The sequence below is a fragment of the Drosophila montana genome, unplaced genomic scaffold, assembly GCF_035044405.1.
Source record: "Drosophila montana isolate Dmon_TW-CO22-7 unplaced genomic scaffold, ASM3504440v1 contig_1505_1, whole genome shotgun sequence".
NCBI lineage: Eukaryota > Metazoa > Arthropoda > Insecta > Diptera > Drosophilidae > Drosophila > Drosophila montana.
In genome coordinates, this window is record NW_026996452.1 from 2,993,662 (window position 1) to 3,010,988 (window position 17,327).

General features: G+C 42.0%; 6 protein-coding genes across 6 annotated transcripts; 3 read left to right on the top strand and 3 right to left on the bottom strand.

Moving 5' to 3' along the window:
- The first annotated feature begins 3,685 nt into the window (after positions 1-3,685).
- On the top strand, positions 3,686-5,959 carry Regnase-1 (Regnase 1). Its single transcript, XM_064691974.1, has one exon. It carries the CDS (start codon positions 3,867-3,869, stop codon positions 5,553-5,555), a length of 1,689 nt encoding a protein of 562 aa, XP_064548044.1. The 5' UTR covers positions 3,686-3,866; the 3' UTR covers positions 5,556-5,959.
- idc (identity crisis) lies at positions 5,520-7,588 on the bottom strand. Its single transcript, XM_064691987.1, has 5 exons — positions 7,335-7,588; positions 6,357-7,255; positions 6,161-6,295; positions 5,990-6,100; positions 5,520-5,927 (listed from the first exon to the last, which is right to left on the bottom strand). The coding sequence occupies exons 1-5, from the start codon at positions 7,476-7,478 to the stop codon at positions 5,780-5,782; spliced, it is 1,437 nt and encodes a 478-aa protein (XP_064548057.1). The 5' UTR covers positions 7,479-7,588; the 3' UTR covers positions 5,520-5,779.
- Positions 7,589-7,837: 249 nt separating this feature from the next.
- trem (trade embargo) lies at positions 7,838-9,746 on the top strand. The gene is made up of 5 exons (XM_064693418.1): positions 7,838-8,095; positions 8,163-8,983; positions 9,047-9,181; positions 9,238-9,348; positions 9,409-9,746. Exons 1-5 carry the CDS (start codon positions 7,949-7,951, stop codon positions 9,575-9,577), a joined length of 1,383 nt encoding a protein of 460 aa, XP_064549488.1. The 5' UTR covers positions 7,838-7,948; the 3' UTR covers positions 9,578-9,746.
- On the bottom strand, positions 9,740-11,109 carry LOC135436044 (zinc finger protein 416). Its single transcript, XM_064693430.1, has 4 exons — positions 10,951-11,109; positions 10,431-10,894; positions 10,241-10,375; positions 9,740-10,187 (listed from the first exon to the last, which is right to left on the bottom strand). Exons 1-4 carry the CDS (start codon positions 11,062-11,064, stop codon positions 9,962-9,964), a joined length of 939 nt encoding a protein of 312 aa, XP_064549500.1. The 5' UTR covers positions 11,065-11,109; the 3' UTR covers positions 9,740-9,961.
- A 275-nt stretch (positions 11,110-11,384) lies between these two features.
- On the top strand, positions 11,385-12,861 carry LOC135437777 (zinc finger protein 544). The gene is made up of 4 exons (XM_064695844.1): positions 11,385-11,610; positions 11,664-12,109; positions 12,176-12,310; positions 12,369-12,861. Exons 1-4 carry the CDS (start codon positions 11,458-11,460, stop codon positions 12,631-12,633), a joined length of 999 nt encoding a protein of 332 aa, XP_064551914.1. The 5' UTR covers positions 11,385-11,457; the 3' UTR covers positions 12,634-12,861.
- A 123-nt stretch (positions 12,862-12,984) lies between these two features.
- Positions 12,985-17,301, bottom strand: psidin (phagocyte signaling impaired). The gene is made up of 8 exons (XM_064695824.1): positions 16,915-17,301; positions 16,747-16,841; positions 16,545-16,674; positions 15,526-16,018; positions 15,060-15,456; positions 13,686-14,999; positions 13,419-13,614; positions 12,985-13,359 (listed from the first exon to the last, which is right to left on the bottom strand). The coding sequence occupies exons 1-8, from the start codon at positions 16,976-16,978 to the stop codon at positions 13,175-13,177; spliced, it is 2,874 nt and encodes a 957-aa protein (XP_064551894.1). The 5' UTR covers positions 16,979-17,301; the 3' UTR covers positions 12,985-13,174.
- Between the last annotated feature and the right edge of the window lie 26 nt (positions 17,302-17,327).

Sequence of the window (17,327 nt, forward strand, 5' to 3'; positions counted from 1 at the left end):
CTCGCACGTACACTAAAAAATACTGCAATTTTGCGAAGCATTTTACCATTTCCTTACATGTGCATTGTGTGTAGCATTTCTTTTTTTTTGGGGTATTCATTGGATTTCTTTCGATTTCGAGTGCGGCCGAGACAGCGCAAAATGGCGCGCTCCCAAATTGGCATAAATAGAACACACTATATATATGCATAGGTATATAGCTTATTCTAGTGTGCAGCAGGCACAGTGTTGCAAAATGGCTTACAATTGAGTTGAGCTAGCAAAGTTTCTAGACTATTTGATATATTAAATTTATTGTATTTAATTTAAATTTAATTTTAAATATTTCTTTTATTCATATTTATATATACATATATATATTTATTTTAAATTAAATTATTTATGTTATTATTTATGTAGGAAAATGTTATTACATTTTCAAAATAATATTTAAAATTGTCCAGTGTGGACAACCAATTTGTGCTGCACAAAATTGTATCTATAGATATGGACTCAAATGCAGCTTATCTGCTTTTGATTTTAATTAAACTCACTGCAATTTGGGTTCAATTTAAGTTCATAGTGTTACAATGGAAATGCAAAATTCTTGAACTTTTCGATGGGTAACACCCATAGACCTTCGAGCCAAAAGCGAACGCTGCGCGTTTGCTGTGCTGTCGATATTGCTGATGCAGATGCCAATTTCAAGTATTGACAGCGAGGGAGCATTTAACCACCAAAGGAAAACAGACAAACCGACATACAGACGTACAGACAGACAGACAGACGGACGGAAAGCCAAAACGAACGAACCGAGTGAAGTGAGTTTTCTTATTTGCTCGCTCTTCCTATTCTTTTTTTTTTCGCCTGCTTGAGGCTATAATAATAAAAACAGTAACGGAAACTGGTTGCAATGCACACGAACAAAGCGCGAGGAAACAATAAAAAAAAAAAGAGTCGCATAACAATTGTCGGACAACAAAGCGAGAGGTGCCGGGAGAATGCCAGGAGGGAACACACAGATAAGGGTCAGGCTGCGATGGCCAAATCAACTTGACATGAAATTAGTGGAAATGGTGCACATTAAAGTCTGTTCTTTGACCACAAAACACTAACTAAAGTTCCGGGCGCACAATCTATTGAATATAAATGTATGCTATAACAGCTCGCATGGCAAGGTAAACACACACACACACACACACACACACACACACATACTCACACACACACACACAGGTATCTGAACAAGGGCGAAATGTTAATCAGCTTAGCTAAGCTGCCTCGCATGCAATGTGGTTATATTTTTGGGCCCGATAAACAGGTTTTGTTTGCCCAAAAGCACGAAATAAAAATAGGAAAAGCCGTAAAGGAAAAACACAAATGCTTTCACACACGCATCAGGCTGTGGGCGTTATCCTGTCGCATGCTTTTAAAAATTAAACAACTGATTAATGACAACGTTTGTTCATCCAAAAATTATCGGATCTAATAAATTGCTGTAGCTAGATGAGAGCTCATCAATTCTGTGGCTGCGCATAAGGAAACTCGGCACATATGCTAGACGATTGAGCATATGTGAGTCCTTTCAAATGATTCGAGAAAGTAAATCGCAAGGATCAAGCATAGAACTTAGTACGAAATAAAGGGAAATGCTGTATACAAAAAATTAGACTGTAAGATCCGAGTATCCTTGCGAAACTGTCAGTTGTCGAGATATCAAGAATTTTGTGTTTTCCAAGTGTTAAATTCTTAAATGAGCTCATAATGTTGTACTCCAGATGAATATAGTTGGTTCTTCCGATCCTTAAAACTATTAATTGTGTATGTGTATGTGCAGCCCAAAAATATGCATTCCAAATTATGAGTTGTGATTTTCGCTCGCCATACAAAAGTATGCAATAATTTGGTTTGCAATAAAGAATTGGTATTGTGAATTTGTGTAGCACAAAGAAACGCATTGTAATTTATGAATTGTAAGTCTTTGCTACAGCGTAAGAGTATGCAATGAAAAATATTAATTCTGAATTAAAGTACAGCCCAAAAGTATGCATTACAAATAAGGAGTTTGGAATCTGTCTTACATCACAAAAGTATGCAATGTTTGGTTAGGTAATTACAATTATTCATTGTGAATATTAGGACAGCACAAAAGTATGCATTACAAATTATGAATTTTGAATACTTAGCTCAGCATTAAAGTATGCAATATTTATAGTGCTTTGCTTTGCGTAAGGGCGCCTAATTTGAATGGACATTTAAATTAATTTTTTAGATTTTGTTAGGGAATTCCCGAATTCGGTACCAACCAAATACCCTTAAGCTGTATTAATCTGGATGTTATCTGCGATTACAAAGCTTTCTTTCAACACAAATGCAGAAAGTTTATAATATTGATAATTCTGCACTAAAACTAAAATTTTTATCAAATATAAGTTTAAATTTATCGAGCAACAAAAGCGCCATAAACTTAGCCAGCCATATAGTCATTGCTCGAACAAGCAGAGTGTCACAAAAATTGTGTAACCCAGTGGAAATATGGTGTAAAAGTCAATGCAAAAACTTCACTAATTACCCGTTAAAGATGAAAATCCAGCATAAAGCCCTGAACACGCACTTACACACACCCACAGACACAGACAAGCAGAAAGAGCAACAATAAATTTTATGTTAGTCATAAGAAGCACACAGCGCACAGAGAAACCCAGATTGGTTGAACACGCAAGAGCAGAAATTATACGACACGACATGTCAGGGGAATGCATCCTTAATACTTTCATTTGAAGAAAATTTTAGTAAAGCTGTGTGCAAAATGAATGACTGGTGGAATTTGAAATGGACCACGCACAAACACAAGCACCTAGTCCATATACTCACCCACACACACACGCACACACGTGCATATACATATATAAGTAGTAGCAGCTCTATAACCGTTTTTAGACACAAGTAGTAAACTTTACGTCCAATTTTATAGTTTTTTTTTTTAGTGCTGCTGTCACAGTAATTGCCACGAAAATGAAACGAAATTAATGAATTACTTTATTGTCGTTGAGATACGTGTGTTTTCTATGCATTTAATCTATTGAAAATCTCTATATTTACCCGAATAGATGTGACCACTACTAATAAATAGTATTATATTTATTGTACGAGTAGTTTAATTAGAATGCAGCGCACTCTTTTTTCATGAAAAGAGGGACCAAACCATACAACAAACAAAGATAAACAATGTGTACTTTATTTTAAAAAGTGAGATCTATAAATGTTAAAAACGACTACTCTTAAATGTTATATACTTATATGGATTGTAGCGAATTTGTTAAAATAAAATTATATGCAATATTATATTGTACACCACAATAAAAATCGGTTTATGCATGCCTAATGTGATTTCTAATCTTATGATTTTGAGCTCAATTTGAAAGTGGCGCGTAAATTAGTTATCGGTGCTGTGCTGAACAACGACCAACAGGCCACGAAACCTATCGTTTTTTTTTTAACAGATTAATATCAATAAGCTAACAGAGAGTTGATTGGCAATTTTATTGGCTACTGTTAAATTACTTTAGGAGCTTCCGCGTTATTTAACTTTTAAAAAATAGCCTGCGAACACATTTTTGTTACAAAAGCGTTATGTTTAATTTAAAATGTGGCTAATGTTAAATAGTAGCTGCAATTCATAATTGCTAGCTGTAATTAACAGTTGAACGCATGTTAATGTTATGCGCCGTTATGTTAACAACATATCTGTTTGGCAACAACAACAAAATGTAAAAAGACGGAACTTGTTGCAAAAATCGCCTAAATTGTTTGAAAAACTAAAAAGGGCACACAACGGGCGAGCAATATAAACTTGTGCATTGGTTAGTAGAGGCTCAGCAAACTAAATGCGCATTAAAATGGATTGTGAAGTGGCCGAGCAACAAAAACAGCAGCAACACCAACAGCTACAGCAGCAACAACAGCAAAAACAGCAGCAACAAAAACAACAACAAAGCGCCAACAAGTTGTATGCGAGAAAGCCACAGACGTCGCAGCAGCAGCAAGAAAGCAGCGACGATGATGATTTGAGCAGCGCCGAGCGCAAGAATCTGGAATTTGCACAGAAATTGGGCTACAGCGAGCAGTCCATACACACGGCGCTCACACGTCTCGGCTCAGAGGCTAAACAAAACGAGCTGCTGGCGGAACTGATCAAACTGACGGCAGATGCACCATGGCCAGCATCATCCAACAGCTGCATCAGCAACAACAACAACAACAACAGCAGCAGCAGTAGCAATCATGTGCCACCCCCCAGCAGCAGCAGTTCGCTGCGCCACATCGTCATCGATGGAAGCAATGTGGCGTTGTCGCATGGTAACAACACCATCTTCAGCTGTCGCGGTATACGGATTTGTGTTGAGTGGTTCCGGCAGCGCGGCCATAGTCACATCACAGCGTTTGTACCCAACTGGCGCAAGGAGCTGGCCAACAACAATATAACCGAACAGGAGCTGCTCTATGAGCTGGAACATGAGCGCGTTCTGGTCTTTACACCATCTCGGCATTTGGATGGCAAGCGTGTCTCTTGCTACGATGATCGCTTCATACTCAAACTGGCGGTGGAAACGGATGGCATTGTGGTGTCCAACGATAATTATCGCGATTTGCTGCTGGAGAGCAACGAGTTCCGCAAAGTGGTCCAGGAACGCCTGCTAATGTACTCATTTGTAGATGACATATTTATGCCGCCCGATGATCCGCTGGGTCGGGCCGGCCCCACCTTGGATATGTTTTTGCGCACACAGACCCAACAGAAGATGACGGATGCACAACAGCAATTGTGTCCATATGGCAAAAAATGCACGTATGGTCAGAAGTGCAAGTTTCGACATCAAACGGCACAGGTGCAGCTGCAGCGTCTGCCGCTCCAGGTTTCGCACAGTGCTCCATTGCACAGCAACGGTGGGCAGCAGCTGCTGGCTAACAGCAGCAGTAGCAACAATGCCAAGCTGGCGGCGCTGGCACGCACCAAATCGAATACAATAGAGAAAATCTCGCAGCAGCAGCAACAACAACAACAACAGCAGCAGCAACAACAACAACAGATCTGTCATTCCTTCAGCAGCCAGCTGGAGCTGGGCAGTAATAGTTGCGATGTGGAGCCGGCACAGCAGCTGAATCGCCACAAAAAGCTGCAACGGCAGGCGCCACCGCCTACCTATCGACTGTTGGTGCCCACGTACAGCGCGCCACAGCAGCCGGCGCTAGGCAACAACAACAACTATCAACATCAGTATCTGACGCGAACACCCTCCGCACCGTTAACGGATCAACATCAGGCCGCCAAGTTGGCGCCGTCGCTATCAATGCCCGCACATAATCTAGCCCATCTGTCCGCCTCCGATTCGCGTATCAATGAGGAGCTGCACACGGCGCAGGCAACACGCGAGGAAAAGCGTCGTCTGTTGCGCTACCATTTGGGCAGCCTGTTTCCGCAGCATCAGGTGCATGCGGTGCTGCAACTATATCCCGATGAGACCGATGCCAAGACCATCTGTGCAGCAATACTTAATTTATTTCCGCATAATTAGACTAAAACTTAGGCTAGACGCAAACTTCACAATAGAGCTGCGTTCGTAAATTATTTCAATTTTACTTGTTACAGTTAAATGTTTCATAATCAATTACGTATCTGTAATTCATATATTTATATATGCATTTATATATCTATATATAACCACACGTATATATGCATATGTATGTATATATTTATATTTATATATATATAGGTCTAAATGTTTTTATGTGTTAGCATTTACAGCTCCAGGCCGGCCTTGGCCGCCGTATAAATGGGATACAGATCCTCCATATTGGAATTGACAACACCACTGCGACGATCATGGGTAATTCTATGATTGCGCAACTTATACGCTTGCGGAAAGCCTTTTCCACAGATTTCGCAACTGTCAATAAAATATACGTTTAATTAAAATAATGAACTAGGAGCTTCATAGATACCACTTACACATGCGGCTTCTCGCCCGTGTGTATCATCTTGTGGAATTTTAGTGTGTTCGTGTAGGTAAATGTCTTGTGGCACACATCGCACTCATAGGGACGCTCGTTGGTATGGATGCTACAAGTTTTAAATAAGTAATTACATATGACCAAACATACGACGCCAGCTACAACTCACCGATGATGTTTATTGCGTGTGGACAAATCCGCAAAGGCGGCCGGGCAATAGCTGCACTTGTAGGGCCGATTGCCCGTGTGCGTGTTCATATGTCGAGCCAGCTGCTGCGCCTGGGCAAAGCAATGACCGCAGATTCTATAAAAAATGTTGATTAATTTATAATCCAACTGGAAAAGTAAGTTACTGGCATGCTTACTCGCATTCGTGAGGCTTGACGCCGGAATGCACTTTAATGTGCTCGGTGAGACGACTCTGCGATGGATACATATTGCCGCAAATATCGCATATGTATTTAAATTCCTTCTTATCGCCCACGAGAATTTTGTGGCCACCTTTGGTCTTAATGCCGGTGGTCTTGCGCACTGTTGTTTCCCCGAAGGTGATGCTTTCATCGGGATTCAGTATAATGTTTGTTGTGGTGACGCTACATTTCTGACGTTTAATATTACTAAATGAAGTTTTGCTAGTCGCTACTTTGCGCGTATTCACACGCCGCTTGGCCCCAGCGCTGGCGGAGCGTGTGGAGATCGTACGCGGTTTGACTGGCAGAAACTCTTCGTCAGATGAATTTTGCACTTCTATTTCATCCTCGTGTGCACTTTCCGTTAACTGATCCTGATCTAGTTGATCCAGATACTCAATGTTTGCCGATAGACCCGATATTGAATGCTCGCCCATGTCATCGTCTTCATCTTCACCGTTTCCCTCCTCCTCATAGTGGGCAGGCTGTTCGGTGACCAGCTCACCTTCATACGCTTCATATACATCGTACAGTTCCTCAATAATGCCATCCTCCTCCACCTGCTCACTTTTCACATGCACCAGTCTTTCTTTGACCTCCTCGTTTTCATCGTTGTTCTCTTCACTGCCCACCAACGCATGCCCCTCGCTGAGTTCTGTGCCCGCTGGATCATTAGTTACACCCAGCACATTGCCATCCTCCTCTGCCGACAGTTGCTCCACCACAACGGGCGCTATGAATTGCCTCAGATGTTTGTAGGAGCGCTGGCAAACTCGCCGAAACTTGAACGCAATGTGTAAATTCTTTAAGCACTTGTCGCATATCTTATCTGGATAATGATCGAATTTCTTAATCTGAAAACAGTATACATGGCATTGGTATCAATAGAATTATGCAAATTTATTTATATCTTTATCATTTTAGTTAGCTTACAGGTACGCCGCCGCATTCCAAAATCATGTTGGTCAGATCTTTGGATGCGTCGTCATTGAAAATGCTGCCCATTGATTCCTTGGGCTGCTGCAAGCACACGCGGCATACTATCCATTTTTGTGTTGTTGTAGTCGTTGTTGGCATCGCTTAAAATTTTACTACCGCAAAGAATGCACAATTATTCAATTATAGCTAGACGACGCCAAAAATTGTTAAATAAAAATATTAAAGGCGAAAATCCAAGCTGCTTGCGCTGTTGTGTGAATGGTAGCTATTAGGGTGACCATGACAACATTGTATGTGGTATTTTTTGTTCTTCTTGTATTCTTTTTGAGCTTTATAATTCCAATCCCTTCAAATATATTTACATAATTAAGATTTAAGTGATATTTAAACAGAGCACAGAACCTTGGCTTCTGTTTTTTTCAATTTGTAAAAATATTTGTGGAAACGTAAATTTGATTAAAAATACTAAATAGTTAAATACTATAAATAAGTGTGTGCATAGTGCGCAGTGAATGGCAAGCACAGCAAGAGACGCTTCCATTATTGTTATAATTTGCCAAAATAAAAGTTTTCCTTGTATTTGTATGATTTGCAACAATTAGATAGTTATGAAAACCGAATTAAATGAAAAATGGATAGTCTGTCGGGTATGCCTTAACAATCCCAACGAGGGCGAAGATATATTGCAAGACATATTTAGCCAAAATGCCAGCACCCGCCTAGATCAGATGCTGCACATCTGTGCTGGGATACCCGTATGTGTTAATCATTCCATCCACGGGAACAGAAAAGTTCTTATACTTACAATTTAAAATTTTGCAGGTCAGCGTTGATGATAATTTCCCCGATAAAATGTGCAGCAAATGCGTGCAAGTGCTGCGCTTGGCTTATAAATTCCGCCTGACTTGCCAGAGATCGCATCAGCATATTGCGGACATGCTTTCCACGGATATGGACACGCACCTGGGAGCGGGTGATGATGAAGAGGCTGAGGCCGAGGCCATTGCACGTGCTTGGGAGGAGCAGACAATTCCAATTAACGCGCAAATTAAGCTTGAACGCGACGTTGATGATACGGCTTCCGAATTTATTAATTACGTAGTCTCGGGTGACGATACGGATGCCATTGTTTATGATGCCACCAACACTGAGGATGAGCAAAATGCCGTTGTCTACGATGGCGTAACAGTTGTTGAGGTGGCGGAGGCAGAAATTGAGACAGAAACAGACACCGAAAACTTTGCCGAATATGAAGAACTGGAGGTCTTAGCGACCGAATCAATGCCTCCAAGCAGCAGCACAGATCAAACTACTAGGGGCACACGGAGAATTGTCTGGACCGAAGTGCCAGAAGACGATGTCAACCAGGACATCTTAAGCTCCGATGACGACAGCTATTTGCCTGAAGTTAAAACGCAGCCGCGCCTGCTAAATCGCGTAAGACAGCCGCGCAAAGTGCAACAACGTCCCAAGGTGGCGACGAGTTCAATAAACGGCGAGCACGAGGAGAAGAAAATGGGGCGCAAGCCGCGAGACAAGCACTCCAATTATATTTGCGATGTTTGTGGCAACATTTATCCTTCCCAGGCCCGGCTGACCGAGCACATGAAATTCCATAGTGGCGTCAAACCACATGAGTGCGAGTAAGTTTTGCATTGCTCATAAAACCTTTTAACATCCTAAATAATACGTTGTACACTCTACAGAATTTGTGGTCGTGGGTTTGTTCAGAACCAGCAGCTGGTGCGGCACATGAACACACACACTGGCAATCGACCTTATAAATGCAATTTTTGTCCAGCTGCATTCGCCGATCGCTCCACCAAGACCAAGCATCATCGGTGAGTACTAAAGTCGCCATTTACTCTAATACAAGCTAATTAATGCATATCCACAGCATACATACGAAGGAGCGCCCATACGAATGCGATGTGTGCCTTAAAACCTTTACCTATTCAGACAATCTGAAATTTCATAAGATGATACACACAGGTGAAAAACCGCACGTGTAAGTTTTGTGTAACCACATAGTAATCTTCAAGCTAACAATTTAACTATCAATTTGCAGTTGTGATCTGTGCGGAAAAGGTTTTGTTAAGGCATATAAAATGCGATTGCATCGTGTGACGCACGAAAAACGAGGACCCTGGAAGCCCGTTGACTTGGATATGGAGACAACGGAACGTATTAAGGATGACATGTCCGATATGGTTATTGGCATTTTGCCATCGGCTTAGGCCTCGTACAAATAATTTTAAACTTAGCCTTTATTTGATATTATTTAATAAGTTGTGTGCTAATTGTTTTTTTTGATTCCTTAAAAGGAGCATTCATAATTGATCCCATTTATACAACAAAAAATAAGCCAAATTATTATTGTAAAATCAATTATACAACTGTTTTCCATGGCATGTTTTTTATTGATGATCTTTTAGATAAAATACACTGACCAAAGTGATTAGTCAGTTTAAGTATAATCTACAGAGGGTGTTATAATTTTGTGTAAAAATATGTTACGCATTGACGGAGATACATATCTTGGGTCAATTGTAAATAGGACTTGATTTCTTATTTTATCATTGTACTACAAGTGCCTGCTTAAATTCAAATCCAAATGGCCATTATTCCTCCTCCAACGTAATCACAGCAATGTCCAGCTCTTTGTGTGCCCTGTGTGAGCGTTCGTGTGTATTCTTGTGATGCGCTTGGGAAAACCGTCGACCGCAGTATTGACAGCTAAATGGTCGTTCGCCAGTATGGATCTTCAGATGTACGCTCAGCACATTGGAGTAGGCAAAGGACTTCTGGCAGTACTTACATTTATATGGCCTTTCGTTTGTGTGGATGCTTAAAAGACAGACATATAAATACAAAAAAGGGATTCAACTGCATTATTTTACCGTTGATGCTTAATGCGCGTGGAGGGATCTGCAAAGGAGGCATCACAATAATCACATTTGTATGGGCGCAGCCCAGTGTGTGAGTTCATGTGCCGCGCTAGCTGTGGCGTCTGACGAAAACGCTTATGACAAATTCTACAAAATGAACAGGATTAGAGTTTAGTAAGAACAGTTCATTTGGTCAACTTACTCGCATTCGTGCGGCTTGTGCAGGCTGTGTAGCTTAAGATGCATAGTAAGCTTTACTTTCTCCGTGTAGACATTATTGCAGATGTTGCAAACATAAGTAAGTGCCAGAGGTTTGCTGGTCTCTGGGTTAGATGTGGATGGCACTTCAGCAATGGTGCGATTACGACGCTTGGGCCTGTGAGCGGAAACAATTGTGGGCGCTGGAGATGCAGGTTTTATTGTGATGCCATCTGTACTGCCCTGGCTGCCTGCAACGCTAGACGTTTCCAGTGTCACCTCGTAGGATTCGATGAACTCCGTTTCACTGCCGCTGTCCAATTGCATTTGTTGCTGCGCCTTTTCGTTTTTGACCCTTTGCAGTTGCTTCTCTGCCTGCTGGCACATGGTACGCAGTTTCAAAGCAGCACGCAGCAGCAAGGCACAGCTTGTGCATATTTTATTCGGTATTCGATCATCCTGGGTTAACTGGAATTCACATGTTGCAATTTCGTATTTTAACTAAATTCAATATCATTGCCTACCAGCACACCAGTGCACTCTTCTATTTGTGAAAAAAAATCGGACGCCGTGGGTATAAGCGTCTCAATTTTCGGATGCAGCAAACAAATCCTGCAAATTGGTTCCGTATTGTCCATAGTGCTCAACTCCAATGTTGTGGACAATTGGGGTTGCTGTATAAATATCAATATATCGATGCTTACATATTTTGATATCGATTTCGATATAGTTTTCTTTATTTAAAACCGTTCGAAATTAAGACAGAAAGGTAGTTCTGTAAACAAAATCATGAAATTATACATATGAAAATTTAATAGATATTTATATTTTTGAAAATATTAACACTTTTATGCCAAGGTATTTTGTTATAGTATCGATGCTTCATAGATAAATGCCTGATATTTTGTTATCGATTACGATAATTATTAATCGCGATATTAATTATAAATATGGTATATTTCAAAACATAAACATCGCCAATTGAAGCTGAAGTAAAAATTACGCATAAAGACAATTAAAATATAAGTATAATGTCAACAACTGAGCTCTTAATGGACATTGCAGCCGTGTGTAGAATTTGCCTGCAGGACAGCGATACACACATGGTATCCATCTACGAACGCGACGAGGACCACCATGGTGTCTCCATATGTGACAAAATAGAAAACTGCAGCGGGATTAAGGTAGTGCTCCTGTTTTCTTCTGAGATTAAAAGCTACAAAGTTATATTTTTCAGATGATACGCACATCAGAGCTCCCCACCCGCATCTGCTTGAAATGTCGCGCGTTTTTAACGCTGGCACACAAATTCCGACAGATTTGCCGGCACTCAGATAATTTCCTGCGCGAATATATATGCAAAGAACTAAGAGAGGAAGAGACAGCAACGGTGCAGCAGCAGGTTGTAGAAGCTCCAGCAACACAAACATACGAACAAGTGGAAGTGGAGGTACTCGAGGAAGGCATTTGGTGCAATGACGAACTAATCGAAGAAGTGCCCACCAATCTTGTGCCCGACGTGGAAACAAATGTCATATTGTTGCCAGCCGAAGAGACTATGCCCACACACGCATCCGCTAATAAGCCACATGTTTGCGACATTTGTGGCAACAGTTATCCGCGCAAGAGCACACTGGACACACACTTGCGACGACACAACAATGAGCGACCATATGAGTGCGAGTAAGTTACACCGTATAGAACCTTAAAAATTGCTCCCAACTCGCCCCTCACTCTATTTCCACTTAGAATCTGCCAAAAGTCATTCCATGTCAACTATCAGCTAATGCGGCATATACGCCAGCACACCGGCGCTCGACCCTATAGCTGTCAATATTGTCAGCGCAGTTTTACTGATCGCACATCTTTAGTCAAGCATGAACGGTATGTGCAAAAGATATGTGTTAACATTTTCACTTCAACTTATATTTCGTACTTCTAGCACTCATCGCAATGAGCGTCCCTATGCGTGCGGCACCTGTGGAAAGTCGTTCACCTATGCCAATGTGCTCAAGGTGCACTACAAAACGCACACCGGCGAGAAGCCACACATATGCAGACTGTGCAACAAAAGCTTTGCACGCCATCACAATTTGGTGGCTCACCTCCAAACGCAACAGCATAGCAACGATCCCCGTACCGCTGCCTATTTACAAACGCTCAAGGCCATCAACGCTGGCAGCAATGTAGCTGCAGAGAATTCCTGAAATTATCACAGGTGTCTAATCTAATAAGAAACGAGAAAGAACGTGTATCTTTGTTTGCAAAAGTTTCTTTTACGATATACTCCCATACGAAAACTGAATTTGAGAGCGTTAGTTCTGATGGGAGCTATATGATATGGGTATGTATATATCGATTGAGGTCCCTGCTTTGAAAATTGTATGATTAACATATTTCTGTTAAATGTATTAAATTTAAGATAATTTATACGATTTGATCTCATTTTATTTCAACTTATGTATCGTTCTTTTTTTTTTTATTTGATCAAGCACGTTTCAAGTTTACAACTATTTAACTGTTGTATAAAAAATGCCGAAAAAATGTGCACAAGAATGTAATTTGATTGGTGATTGTAATTAGATGAAATAGTGATTTATAGGATAGCGAGCGGGGCATATAAATAGCCTTGTTTAAAATATTAAATAACAAATTGGGCTGGACAGGGCTGGATGACTGGAAATATAGATAGCGCAAGTTGGGAAGATAAATCAAGACTTTGCACAGCAAAGTCAATGGGGGGAAACCCTATTTGCCAATCATGCGTATTTTGTCTTTTAACAAATTGCGCAACTCGGTGACCATTAGCTCATGGGACTCCTTGAACGTGGCTGACACATCGCCTATTAACGTAGCCTCCACCTCCGGTTTTAGTGACATGTCGGCCATGAACGAGCTCAGGTCCCGTGGCAGTGTAGGCGGTTTCCAAATGCCTACGAATTCAATGTTATTAGTTCAATATGCTGTTTTAATAATAGGTTTAACTACTTACGTATGGCTGCATCACAGGCCTCCAGTTTATGTTTCAATTGACGCATCAGTTCCTGCAGCATTTGACTGCGCTCCTTTTCGCTAATCGGCTCCTGTGATCTGTTATCACCCGCTGCTTTCTTTTTTGTTTTTGTCTTTGCGCTGCATTGCAGCTTGTCATTCAGCACCGATAGCAGGAAGGCATAAAGTGAGAGTATCTGCAATTATATATAAATGAAGAGTTTACATCAAACAATCTGACTGTACAACTCCCACAACTTTAACTAACCTCTAAACAGGCGGCCACCTTTTGTTGATGTTCGCGCCGCTTCCAAAGACCATCCATGCCATTCCATTCATTGCTCTCCGTGATCGTCTGCACGCACAGCTCCATGACGGCAGTAACGTTCTCGCTGACCCGCTTGCACTGCAGCGCCAGCTGCGATGCACCACTGTAAAGATCCAGCACTAGCTGGGCCAAGTCATCGAAAAATCGCTCGTATGGTAGCTCTAGCAGCAGATGAAGACGCGTGGGCTGCAAATTGACTAGAAAACGTTGCGATAGCGGCTTATAGTTCATAAGACGCAGACGCTGATACAGGCCCGTCCATGATGTGCGTAAAAGCTCCAGCGTCGCTACATCCTCGCCCGGCGCTAGCGTCGTCGTTTTGTTGTTCGACATGGCCAGCTTTTCGCTGGGCGGTGGATGATACAAGTCAATAAAGGAGGCAAACAAGCGTAACAGCAGTGAGCGCAATTGTAGCACCTCAATCTCTTGTTCGTATGACTCCTTACGCTCAGCTTCCGTGTTATCCAGATGCAGTGGATCCCAGCGTATGATTGCCTGCAAATCACGATTATCGCTTAACTCATGCCAGGCAATGCGATCCTCGGCCGGCTCTATGCTCATGGCCACATATGCGGTTAGATTTTGCTGAATGTTGCCATAGCAGCTGACTAGATCGCACAGCTGCGCCTCCACTGAGCAGGCCACATACAGCAGACTGTTTGTGAGGCGCTCCTTGAAGTTCATAAACTCCTCCATTTTTGAGAATGTGCAGAAGCGATAGGTCAACGCTATATACTCCAGACGCTCTTTATAGCTATTGGTGAAGAACTTCAATGTGGTATCGTAGCAATTGCGCACGCCAGAAAAGCGGCCGGACAGCGGCAAAAGGTTGCAGTGCACATATCCCATCGAGTCCAATTGGATTTGCTTAATGTCCAAATAGTCATACATCTCCTGTGCGCCGACCATACATCCGAACATGTGATAGATTTTCAGACTGAGCAGCTTAACATGGAAATTACTGGTGCTATTGCGCAACACATATTGCAGCAGGCATAACGCCTCGAATAGCTGATCCGATTTGTGTTCCCGCATGGAAATATCGTACATAACATTAGCCGCCAGCAGTGCATACGGATCCGAGGGTCCCATTTCCGTAGACAGCAGCTGTTTGCCAAACGAACTATGCCCATGCTCATAGTGTAACTTGAGAGCCGTATAAAAGGCTAGCAGATGTTCTGTGGCCAGCTCAATGTGAGCGCCGCACATGCGAGAAATTTGCAGTGCACAAATATGCTTCTGCATGTGCTCCTTCTGCAAACAGAACGATAATTAAATAAATGTATAATCATTTATAATAGTACTAATTTTTACATTTTGCGGCAAGCTGTTAGAGCTAATACCGCTTTCAAGTAGTAGTTTGTTGGCCAGCGATTGACGTTGCTCCATGCTTATGGAGGGTAGAAACAGTGCTATGTCGTGGGTGCAGCAGGATTTATCGCCAAACAGGTTGAAATACTCAATGATCAGTTCATCAAAATCACCGATTAGCTCCTGTGCCGGCAGCTGTTTCGCACGCATGCGCTGGTGCAGCTCCAGACGTGCTAAATATGGACCACGTGTCTTGCGCGTTGAGGACTCAATGATGTGCAATAGAAAATCATGGCAAGTGTTGAGCGTAAAAGTCGGCTGATCCTGTTCTGCGGGCTGCTGCTTCAACATCTCAAAGCAGCTTTGCAGATACTCCTTGTAGTAGTCCCAGCGATCGCGACTGCGTACGAGCAATATTTTCAAAATTATATTTATGCATATACATACACATCAAGTCTTGGGCACTTACTCGGCTTCGAGAAGCTGTTGCAGTAGCTTGTTCAGTTCCAGCCAGTTGCCCAGCTCCTTAAGCAGCTCGAACTTCATGCTAACGGGCGCGCCAGGATATAATTTGGCGCACAGCTCTCCGGTAAGGAAATCCCAGGCCTCATGGTACTTGCTTTGTAGCTTTAATATGTGCAAATACAGGAAAGCCTCCTGCTCCGTCTCCAGTTTACTCTCCTTGATGTGCTTGTCAACCATGCGTTGAGCCAGCGCCAAATAAAGCTTACGCTTCTCGGGAATGCAGCTTTCAGGGCCACGTATGCCTTGAAATACCACGCTAATAACGGACCAAAAGTAATAGGCATTCTTTGGCTGGGCCTTGTACAGCTGCAGGGCAACCGCTTGCTGCGCCTTGTAATCCTCGACGCGCACATGCGATACGAATAGATGTGCCAGCAGCTCCTCATTGCCCGGATTCTGTTTGACAGCGTGCTGATAAAGTTCAACTATCTTGTCCACTGCAAGGTTAGAGAATGTAATTTGATTAGTTGGATTAATGATGACGAAGTGTGTAACAGCTGGAAATTGGCTTAGCATAAAATGTCGAAAGAAAAAAAATTTTAATATGCGAGCGGCTATATTCCAGATGGACATGTGGATGGAAACGTGGCTATATCGATTCGGCTGTTTATGTTGATCAAGGGTATAAGAATATACTTTACGTTTTGCTTTTGTGTCCATCGCTTTGATATGTACATTATCAAACCCTTTTACTTAATTTATGGGCACCGGGTAAAATATATAGATGCACACCAGATACATAAACATTTTTAAAGATCAGTTTGATTTCTTGGCACGCGCTTTTTTTACCCGTCCGCCTGTCGTCCCGCCAGCGTTCATTGCTTTAGCTAATTTCTGCGCAAATGAAAGCGAGTGCGAAGGCAATTTTAATTGCCTGACCGTGTGCGCGTGCCAAGAAATATACTTATAAATATGAAACGGTCGCCAATGATAGATAGATGTGTGTGTGTCTGTCTCTCTTACGTTGTTCCATTTCGCGATAGCAAAAGGAGAGCACCTGCAACGTGGAATCATCTACGGGCTTCTCTTCGGCTACGGTTTGCAGGCAGCTATGACTCTCTTCGTAGCGGCCCAGACGTAGCAACGATAATCCCTAGACATAATCGAGAAAAATCAAAAGATTTCAAATGCGTTCAGTTGATATACTTCTTGGGTGCCGTTTTACCTTGAGAGCACGTGCGCAGAGTAAATTTGGATGTTTGCGTAGCAGTTTTTCCGATTCCTGTAGTGCCTTGCGATTGTTCCCCACTTCCAGATTGTCTGTAAATTATTGAACAAAAAGCAACATCAATATTGATGTAATATATGTATATATATAACAAATTTGACTAACCGTAGACCGGTCGTAGTCGTCGCTCGAACAATGCCGAATCCATGCCCTGCTGCTGGTGTGCCATTGTTTTTGATTAATATTGCTGCAGGTGACTGTCACTCTAACCACACGATGCTGCTGCTGTTTTCAGCCGTTTCCACTTTTAACCTAATTACAGCGGGCCACAAGCAACGCGCACGCTTTTTGTTGTATTTTTTTTTTGGTTTCTCCCAAATGCCGCTTGAATTAAACCCGGCACGTTTTGCTGTCTTCTGAATTGGGTAGCATTTGCACCACTCTGGTGGGAAATTCGGGAGCAGTTAAAGGCATATAAAACACAATAAAATTATAGTACAAATTATTAACTAGCAATTTTTTTGAATCAAAAAATTTTACTGCTCCTTCATTAATTCGGCACTAGAGGTGCATATAAA

Coding starts and splice junctions, on each gene's coding strand:
- Regnase-1 (XM_064691974.1), top strand. CDS start 3,867: ATGCGCATTAAAATGGATTGTGAAGTGGCCGAGCAACAAAAACAGCAG.
- idc (XM_064691987.1), bottom strand. CDS start 7,478: ATGCCAACAACGACTACAACAACACAAAAATGGATAGTATGCCGCGTG. Junction 6,296..6,356: donor GTCAAGCCTCACGAATGCGA/GTAAGCATGCCA, acceptor CATTTTTTATAG/AATCTGCGGTCATTGCTTTG. Junction 6,101..6,160: donor ACACGCAATAAACATCATCG/GTGAGTTGTAGC, acceptor TAAAACTTGTAG/CATCCATACCAACGAGCGTC.
- trem (XM_064693418.1), top strand. CDS start 7,949: ATGAAAACCGAATTAAATGAAAAATGGATAGTCTGTCGGGTATGCCTT. Junction 8,984..9,046: donor GTCAAACCACATGAGTGCGA/GTAAGTTTTGCA, acceptor TACACTCTACAG/AATTTGTGGTCGTGGGTTTG. Junction 9,349..9,408: donor ACAGGTGAAAAACCGCACGT/GTAAGTTTTGTG, acceptor ATCAATTTGCAG/TTGTGATCTGTGCGGAAAAG.
- LOC135436044 (XM_064693430.1), bottom strand. CDS start 11,064: ATGGACAATACGGAACCAATTTGCAGGATTTGTTTGCTGCATCCGAAA. Junction 10,376..10,430: donor CACAAGCCGCACGAATGCGA/GTAAGTTGACCA, acceptor TTCATTTTGTAG/AATTTGTCATAAGCGTTTTC. Junction 10,188..10,240: donor ACGCGCATTAAGCATCAACG/GTAAAATAATGC, acceptor CTGTCTTTTAAG/CATCCACACAAACGAAAGGC.
- LOC135437777 (XM_064695844.1), top strand. CDS start 11,458: ATGTCAACAACTGAGCTCTTAATGGACATTGCAGCCGTGTGTAGAATT. Junction 11,611..11,663: donor AAAACTGCAGCGGGATTAAG/GTAGTGCTCCTG, acceptor TATATTTTTCAG/ATGATACGCACATCAGAGCT. Junction 12,110..12,175: donor GAGCGACCATATGAGTGCGA/GTAAGTTACACC, acceptor ATTTCCACTTAG/AATCTGCCAAAAGTCATTCC.
- psidin (XM_064695824.1), bottom strand. CDS start 16,978: ATGGCACACCAGCAGCAGGGCATGGATTCGGCATTGTTCGAGCGACGA. Junction 16,842..16,914: donor ACGACTACGACCGGTCTACG/GTTAGTCAAATT, acceptor AATAATTTACAG/ACAATCTGGAAGTGGGGAAC. Junction 15,000..15,059: donor CTAACAGCTTGCCGCAAAAT/GTAAAAATTAGT, acceptor TTCTGTTTGCAG/AAGGAGCACATGCAGAAGCA.